Here is a 10,130-nt window from a genome sequence, read left to right as displayed (position 1 = left end):
AATAACTTTCTTCTCTATGAATACATAGATAATTCACCTATAAATAGGCGTTTACAAGAAATAAAACAAGGAAAGAAATCTTCCTACAATTAAGTAATTCCTATAATTATAGAATAAACATAAATACCTATAATTAAGAATTACTATTTTTATACTATCACAAAATATAGCAAGTACTAAATAACATTAAAGTAAATAATAATGAGCGTAATTCCACATTTATTATAGCAAACACAAACGCAGTTTCACTACTTAAAAAACAAAGAGTTTTAGAAGATGCTGGAATATGGACTTCTTAGGGAGTATGATGTTTAGCTTGAATTATATTAAAGAGATGGTCAAATTAGCTCACTGTAGTGAAATTTATGGGAACAGTAACCCTGTTTCAGTAGCTATTAGCATTTAATAATCTGGAGCACCTTATTATTTTCGGGCTTCGCATTCCCATATTCACATTTTATAATTACCTTCCAGTATATTGATGTATATGTTAATTAATCATGTGAGTAGAACAACATGCATGGCATATCAGTTGATATTATATTCGGTAATGAAATTATTATGCCATTTATTATATTTGATTCGAAGTTTATTTTGGTAGCTATTAACTTTCAATATTCTGGAGCATGTTACTATTGTAGGAGTTCTTAGTCCTCTAGCCACAACTTTTATAATTACATCAAAATATGAATAAATTGTTGTATTATTTTTTTAGAGAAAATTGTGGGTCACAACCAGTTTTATTGATAAAAACGAAATTTCATTTAAACAGAAAAACAAAACATCAAGAACTAAAAGGTTCAATAAACAATTATTATCTTCATCAATAAAAAGAACTTCCAACTTCAAAGAATCATGCAATCTCAACAATGACCAATGACCCTCCTCCAATAGAAATAGTAGCAGTAGAAGTACTTCAAATGAACCCGGCATGAGAAAAATCCCAATATATGAACCTTCTCACTGCATACAACCCAACACCAGATGATCGTAGCAAAAACTGATGAAGTCCACCAGGGAAAGCAAGGGAGACCTACACTCAAAAGTCAAGAGAGACCTACAAGAAACTTAAAATAAAGACCAAACTTGAAAATAGGAGTTTGACCAAAAAAAAAAAAAAAAGCTGAAAGAAGGAATGTATTACCTTTAGCTCAGAATATCTATTCCCACAGTAGAATATGTACCATCTAGGAAATTGAATTATATCAAGGCTAATCAAAACCAACCATGCAGTATAATCAATTATATATCACCATTCCTGCTACTAAAACAAAAATGACCAGAAAGTAAGATCCAAATACATATCTTTAAGACCACATCCTTAAAAAAAAAGTTAAGAGATTAGCCCAGACTTAAGTCCTATTACAGTTGATTTCCAATATAAAGTCGGATAACATCATTGCTCATAAAACAACAGAAAGAAAAGGTGAAGTAAATGTTCTTATCAAAATAAAACCAACATTTCTTAAAGTTGAAACGATTCCAACTTAAAGAAACCACCATTTCTTAAAGCATCTGATCTAAAGAGAAAAATAACAAAGAGAAAAAGAAAGCAAAAGAGATTAAAGTCTCTAGCAGGGTCAGGGGCCACCCATAAGAAGGATTAGTACAACAAAGTAAAATATCCTGAAAGAAACAGAAAATACTATTAAGCTAACCACAATCCAACTCCAATGCTTAATAATCCACCGAAAATATTAAAAAAATGCACCCACATATAGTAGAGAAATAGAAAACGAACCAAACTACTAACACCAACGTCCTAAAAAATTAACCAAAAAGCATACAAAATCATAAGCTAACTACAATCCAACTCCAATGCTTAATAATCCACTGAAAATATTAAAAAAATGCACCCACATATAGTAGAGAAATAGAAAACGAACCAAACTACTAACACCAACGTCCTAAAAAATTAACCAAAAAGCATATAAAATCATCCAAAAAAAACCAACAAAACAAACTTCAATTCCACTCAACATTATAATTCATAAAAGCCTGAAATATGCCTAGGAATCCCATGCTTGAATTTTCATTTCCTACTCTTATATTTAATCACCAAATGAATTTGATTTTTAAGTTAACCCAGAGAGGTCGTAACTTTCCTAAAAATTCTATTATTACTCTCTATCCAAATAATACGAGCAGTGATATTAACTGCAAGTTAAGCAAAACCATTTGGATGCTTTAATGTGTTTTCTATCAACATATGTAAGAGCTTGAAGCATATTTGACCTGATCATATCAAAATTTCCATAAGGATTACGAGATTTAAGAAATAAGACAGAACATTAAAAAAATAGATGATTATGAGATTCCAAAAATCTATTAGAAAAAACACGAACATTAATAACAATCACTCCATCTTTTAGATAAAATGTAACGTGATTTCAGGCCTGCCAATGATAATTTTCCAAGCAATGGTTGCAAATTTAATAGAAGCCTTTAAACCAAAATGTAATTATACAAGGATAGCAACATGTATGCCATAGTGTTGATATTATATTTGGTGATAAATTAATTAGAACATTTATTATATATGATTTAAAAACTAGATGATGATATTGGTCTTCTCTTTAAAGCCATGAATAAGGTTTTAGATGGAGAAAACAAATTTGTTATGCTCGACATCTTAAGGATGTAGGATTTCTCTTTGTAAAATATGAAGTAAAAAGTAGATGCATCAATTTTGATAAAATTCAGTCCCACATGCAAACCACTACAATTTGAGAATAATAGTTAAAAAAAAAGACTAGAGATCACTAAATAGATGAACCACGCTGCACATTGATTCATGGAGATAACTTCCTTGGGAATTTCTAATCGCCACTTGTCCTAGGAGTTGGCTAAAAAGTATTACATTCAATGATAAAATTTTTGATTCGAAGTAAAAATAAGATAATATCAAATTGGAGCATACAACATGAGCAATAAAATGTACCTAATATTGTATACCAACAAGTAATAGGTATCATCAAGTTATTACAACAACAATAAGCCTGTATCCCATTAAGTGTGGTCGGCTACATGAATCATTTTTCTCCATTGCATCCTATTGAGTGTCACATTTTCATTTAATTATAATAAATTAATATCATTTTTTATACGATATGCCCAAGTCTTTATTAGGCCTACCACTGCCTTTCTTAGCATAAGTTGAATCTAAAACATCTACTCTCTTAACTGGATCATTAGATGATCGGCGTTTAATATGACCAAACTATCTAAAACAATTTTTTCCCGATCTTGTTTGCCACTGAAGCTACACCAATATATTCATTTCACATTTCTCATCTCAACAACACATAACTTTGTTTTATGCTTCTCTTTTAAAGATCAACATTCTGTGCCATAGAGCATTGTATGTCTCACCAACATCTTATAAAATTTTCCTTTAGGTATAAAAGGTACTTTTCTATCACACAATAGGCCTGATGTATTCCTCCACTTCAACCAACCAACATGAATTCTACTAATAACATTCCCATCTATATCTATATCACTTTGAACAATAGACCTGAGATATCTAAAACGTTCACATTTTTTAATGATTTGATCACCCAAAGTTTTTTTAATGATTTGATCACCCTTAAAAATTTGATCACCCAAAGTTATAACTCTGTCACTAGAGCTATTACTACTAAAAATACATTCCATATATTCAGTTTTAGATCTACTTAAACGAAGGCCTTTAGACCGAAGGCCTTTTAAACGAAGGCCTTTAGACTCCAATATAGACCTCCATCATTCAAGTTTTTTCTAAATTTTTTCTAGTCTTATCTACAAGAAATATATCATCAGCGAAAAGCGTACATCAAGGTACATCATCTTGTAAATTCCAGTAAGAGCATCCATAACTAAATAAAAATGATATGAGCTTAAAGGCGATCCCTCCTGATGCAATCCAATTGAAATAGAAAAATAATTGGTCAATCATCTTTTTGTTCGAACACAAGTAACATCTCCAATGTACATGTTCTTAATGACTTAATTATAAGTCATATCAACACCTTTCTTCTTTAGAACTTTCCAAATGACTTCTTTTGGAACTTTATCGTAAGCTTTTTCTAAATCAATAAAAAACATATGTAAATCCTCCTTGATCTTTTTGTACTTCTCCTTCAAACCGCTCAATAAATGTATAGCTTCCATAGTAGACCTGCGCGACATAAATCCAAATTGATTATGAGAAAGCTTTGTAGTATGTCTTACTTAATCTATGTTCAATTACCCTTTCCCATAATTTTAAAGTATGACACATCAACTTAATTACTCTATAATTTGCACACTCTTGAGCATCCCTTTTATATTTAAAAATGACGACCAAAATACTCTTCTTCCACTCAGGCATCTTTTTTAGTTTTTAAAATAATATTGAAGAGTTTAGTAAGCCAATAAACTCCCAAATCTTCTAAATATTTCCACATTTCAATTGGGATAACACCCGGTCATACTGATTTCCCACCCTTGGTTTTCTTTAAAGCCTCCACTTTTTTTACTAATGCGTCAATAAAAATAATACCTTTTATTATTATTAACTATATTAAATCACTAATGTCGATCGTATTTTTAAAGACTTCATGGAAAAATTTATCAAAATAACTCACTCACCTGTGTTGAATATCTTTTTCTGAGAAAAACACATTTTATTTTTTATCTTAAATACACTTTACTTGACTTAAATTGTTACTTTTTTTTTCTCTTTGTATGACTAGTTTATACATATATTTTTTCACCATTTTTAGTATCTAATCTATTGTAAAGATCACCAATAACAAAATTTTTAGCGTCACAAATTGTTCTATTAAACTCCCTACTGACTACCTTATATTTTTTCCAGTTCTCCAAATTTCTACATTTAAACCAATTTTTATAATAGAACTTGTTATATTTATCTTTTCTTGCACATTATTATTCGACCACCAACTATTTTATTTATAGAAATTTTTTCTTTTGATTCTCCGAGTACATATTTTGCCAGTTTTTTAATAGTGTTTGTTACTTTATTCCACATAGAATTTACTTTTTCATGCACATCTCAAATATTGAAATATTAAAATTTACTCATAAAATTAATTTTATTTGTCTTTAGATGCCCCCATCTAATTCTATGACAATGATTCCTAGTATTATTTATCTTACAACACTTCATCTTAAAATTCAGAACTGATAATCGAAGTTGAGTACTTAAATTCTCACTTGGAATGACCTTACAATCTTTATATTCTCGACGATCTCTTCTTCTCATAAGAAAATAATCAATTTGTGTTTTATTAGATTCATTCTTATAAGTAATAATATGCTCATCTCCTTTTTTAAATAAAGTCTTAGCAATAACAAAATCACACGTAATAGGACTCTTCCTTCTTCATTAATCACTTCAAAATGGTAGCCACCAAGAATATTTCTAAAATCTTTTATCACTTTACCAACATGTACATTTAAATCTGCTCCAATAAAATCTCTTTCTTCAAGTGCTGTCATTTATATTGATTCTTCTAGGTCATTTCATAATTTTTTAAGAATCTATATCTAAATCTACTTAAGAGGAGCATAAACACTTATAACATTAAATATCTAAGTGTCAACAATAATCTTGAGGGGTATAATTCTATCTCTAATTCTATTAATTTTTGTAACATTATTTTTCAAAATCTTATATATAATTACACCTACACCATTTCTAGTACGTCTCATACCTGAATACTAAAATTTAAAACCTAAGCTATTAATCTTCTTAGCCTTTTCTTCAACCCATTTATTTTCTTGAATACATAGGATACTTATCTTTCTATGAACCATAATTTTTTTTTCTATGAACCATAATATCAACTAATTCCATTAATTTATCTGGGAGAGTACCCATATTCCAATATCCTATCCTAATATATTTGTTTTATGGACTAAATTCTTTATTTGCATATGTCCATTATATGAGAACCCTTGCTTATTTGACACTACACCCGGTCGTCGGTATAACAACCCTTGCACACTTTTCACTATATTCAGGCTATACAACTCGTCGCTTTCAGGGGACACCCTACCATTTGCATAAGGATCTAAAGGCTTCATGTAATGATTTTTCGACAAATTTTATGCGTGCTATCAACTACCTAACGCAACTCTCCCCTTTTCACATCTGAGGCTTGGGACCCGACAAATGCAATATTCTAAAGGATTCATGTCATCAAGTTATCACATTAAAGTTATTAAAAATGTCACATGTTCTAGCATGTTTATTAGTAAGATGATACATATCTATATGATAGTTTAAACATTGCAATTTAGAAATAAAAAATTGAATTTCTTATGAAGAACGTGGTTACATTGGATTGCTATGTCAATTGTAAATGGCTAGTGAAATATATTAATATTTGTTATGATCAGCAGCATATATTTTGAACGGTAGAACCTAGAAATATTTTATTAAGTCATCTCCTGTTTTGTATTTGTTGTATAGATACAATGTTAGTGCAACATAGCAAGTATTACAAAATGCTAAGTGTTAGCTGATGGGACCAATCATATATGCAGTAGTTACTTGTGGCATGAATTTGTGCTGTATGCGTTCTTAGTCTCCTTTGGTACCTCCTGTGCGCCACCTCAAATTGTTTTACAATCAATTTATTTTTCTCTTTATTTGTTTACCTTCTCAGGTTTGGCTCTGTGGAGGGAAAAACAGGTGCAACGTTATGCAAGAAACTAAATGCTATAGGCTGGCGGGTTTCTCATATAGCTGTTGTTGGTAATGATGTAAGAGAGCACTCACTTCTCCAACATTCATTCAGAGTTCTGATCTTTGCAAACATACCATTAAAATTCATATGTGGGCATTTTACTGATATCTCAGTTGTCTTTCTTTTTACTCAGTTGTTGCATGATCCCATGATCCATTCTTTTTTCTTTTCATTTGGTTTATTTACAGCATTCATATTTTTGGTAGGTAGAAATTCTATTGCAAATGGCCGAATGAATTTTTTGAAATAAATAATGGTAGTCTTATGTTCTATTTTTGGAATGTCATTAAAAAATAGCTATACTACATTGTCAAAGATGCTGGGCAGACTTCGACTTCACCAAAAAAGAAAATGTATTGGTTTATCATTTTCTTAGTCATTATCGCTCTTTTTTTCAGTTTTTTTTTCATCCCTAATTAAAACGAGGCATGGAAAAGCTTTGGTTGTTTTTTTTTCCTTGTTTTATTAATCTTTACTAATCTATTCGACTTTAGCAATGATGTGGGCGTAGGTCTCCTGCACTACAGCGGGGAGGGAGCCAGTTCTGGGCAGATTTGTCTCATAACTCCTAAGAGCCGAAAGACTATTTTTCTATGGATTTGTCTCCTAATTGGAGTGGGGCCACTCCTAGTTATCCTAGGTCTATTTATTTGGATTTGTAGGTGTCTAGGTTTAGTTTTGCTTGATGTTTCTGCCAGGGCAGCAGTCCACGTCTAGGTTTTCTCGTTCTAGGATTGTATCCGAAGGCGGGAAGATACTCCAACTATTACTCATTGAGTTTGTGACCTTCTCTAAGGGTTTGATGGTGCTCCGGTTATAGCTCGCTCTCGTGGGGATATTTATTATCAATTCCCTCTCCTACGCAACCTTCCCTCATCTGCCGCAACCCTCCTCTCACCGTCGCAGCCCGCCTGCCTCACTCCAGGCCCGCAAAACAACATTTTTCTATTCTCTACCGCCACTCCTAACCTTCCAGTCCTCCTCACAATGCCTTCCCCACTCTAGACTACTCCCTCCCTTCCACTAGCTTTTCGTTTCTCTTTGTCGAGCCCTACAACCAACCCTTACCTAAATTCCAGTTGCTCCACCTTCACCCTAGCCCTAGTTTGGGTCTCTGTGTTATGTCCTTTGTTGTTATTTCCTACTGTTGTATGTGCTTGTTGTAACCCTATTTAATTTCAGTAATAAAATTTGTAATTTTTGTTGCAGTTTGGTTAACTCTGGTATCATTTGGTATCAGATTTAGCCTAACCTTAGTTCTATTTTAAGGTTACTAGTATTCACTAATACTCAATCTCCACCTCCACACAAATATCATTCCCTATGCTTATTTTTCAAACTGGCCAAAAATTTGTTTCTCGCCCTTCATCATCCCTATTCACCCTCTTCCACCTACCCAAACCCCAAGCCCTAACCACGCCATCGTCGAGACAGTTGTCGGCCGAGGACAACATACAACGACTACTCCGCAAAGTTCTACATTAGCTCGATGCCATGGAGGAAAGAATCCAAGGCGAGATCATCATCGACCGTAATGGTGAAATCTTTACAGAAGACCAATTAGAAGACCTGAATCCCTTCTATAGGAATGATTCCAGCGGAAAAAAAAGGCCTCAACTCTTTGAGATACAATATCAACAGTGATCTAGAGATGGGGCAACTTTTGGATGATACAAAGATTAGATGTATGTCAAAAGAAACAAAGATGAATTGCCTGTTAAAAGATGCATAGATGACACACTTATTTAAGGATACAAATTTCTAGGAGTGAAAGTGGACCTACCAGACTTCGATGAGAGAATGGATCCGGATGACTTCCTCAAGTGGATACAGACTATTGAGCGGATCTTTGAATACTAAGAGATGCCCGATGATAGAAGAGTAAGGCTTGTCATCATGAACCTGAAGAAAAATGTTTATTTCTGGTGAGAGAATTTGAAGAGGAAGAGATAGAGAGGACAAGACATAATCACTTTTTGGAAGAAGATAAAATGGGAAATGCAGCCTACCCCAACTTTATTGCAAGAATATTTTCTTGAAGCCCCACTACTTGCAGCAAGAGCTATCAGTGGAGTACACGATAGAATTTATATAGGTTAAGTTGAAGTGTGAGCCGAAGGAGACAGAAGCACACAATAGCCATGTACTTGGAGGCCTGAAGTCCGCCATCAGTAATGTGGTATGGCTATAGCCCTATTGGACATTGATGGACGTGTAGATCTCAAAACTAAAAGTGGAGAGACAGCAGAAGCAGAGTAAAGAACTTCTATCAATCAGACAAACACCCACAGTTAGAGACCTAAGAAGGAACACGTCTCAAAGAGTGGAATAGATCAGTCATGAGCAAGATAGAGCCACTCCGAGGGAGAAGACGCCTATGAAGAGTATCATGCCCACTACTGTCCCTGTCAGGACATGCTTCATATGTCATGGTTTTGGATGCACCGCTTTCATTTGTCCTACAAGCCGATTTGTGTCCTTCACCGAGCATGGTGCCGTGAAAAAAGTGATGTAGAGGCAGCTGAAGAGAAAGGTGAGTACCGGCTTCAACTAGATGAGGGAAATATGCTTGTGGTTTGATGGGCTCTGTAGACTGAGGCTACGAGAGAGTAGCAGTGACTTTGCCACAACATTTTTCACACTCAGTGTACTGTGATGTACAAGGTATGTAATATTATCATTGATGGAGGTAGTAGCAAGAATTTGACGTCAACATTGATGGTGGACAAACTTAGCATCATAGCTCAGAGGCAACCCCATCCGTTTTCTTGACATGGTTAAAGGAGATCATGATCAGGATTGACGGGAGGCGTCTTGTGGAGTTTTAAATTGGGGACCAGCTGCAGAATTAGGTTTGGTGCGACGTGGTGCCTATGGTTGTCTGCCTCTTTTTGGGGAGACCGTGGGAGCTTGACCGCAAGACTCAACATGACGAGTTTGGGAACACCTACTCCTTCACCAAAGATGACAAGCACATCGTCCTTTTATCTTTTACGAAGTCCGATATCACAGATGCTCTTGTCATCGACCGTAATGATGAAATCTGTACAGAAGACCAAGTAGAACACCTGAATCCCTTCTATAGGAATGATTCCGAAAAGGCCTCAACTCTTTGAGATACAATATCAACAGAGATCTAGTGATGGGGCAACTTTTGGATGATACAAAGATTAGATGTATGTCAAAAGAAACAAAGATGAATTGCCTGTTAAAAGATGCATAGATGACACACTTATTTAAGGATACAAATTTCTAGGAATGAAAGTGGACCAACTGGACTTCGATGAGAGAATGGATCCGGATGACTTCCTCAAGTGGATACAGACTATTGAGCGGATCTTTGAATACTAGGAGATGCCCGATGATAGAAGAGTAAGGCTTGTCATCATGAAC

General features: G+C 33.9%; 1 protein-coding gene across 2 annotated transcripts in view; it reads left to right on the top strand.

The window, feature by feature from the left end:
* The window catches only part of LOC110024388 (FAD synthase), a 53,227-nt gene that overhangs the window by 21,518 nt on the left and 21,579 nt on the right, over window positions 1-10,130 (top strand). For both annotated transcript variants that reach the window (XM_020724324.1, XM_020724333.1), the window contains exon 8: window positions 6,657-6,753. In XM_020724324.1, the coding sequence (XP_020579983.1) occupies window positions 6,657-6,753 (97 nt within the window). The remainder of the gene's footprint in view (window positions 1-6,656; window positions 6,754-10,130) is intronic.

This window comes from Phalaenopsis equestris, unplaced genomic scaffold, assembly GCF_001263595.1.
Source record: "Phalaenopsis equestris unplaced genomic scaffold, ASM126359v1 Scaffold000002, whole genome shotgun sequence".
In the NCBI taxonomy this organism is placed as follows: Eukaryota; Viridiplantae; Streptophyta; class Magnoliopsida; order Asparagales; family Orchidaceae; genus Phalaenopsis; species Phalaenopsis equestris.
The sequence above is the reverse complement of the archived record's forward strand: the minus strand, read 5'-3'. Positions and strand labels throughout refer to the sequence as shown.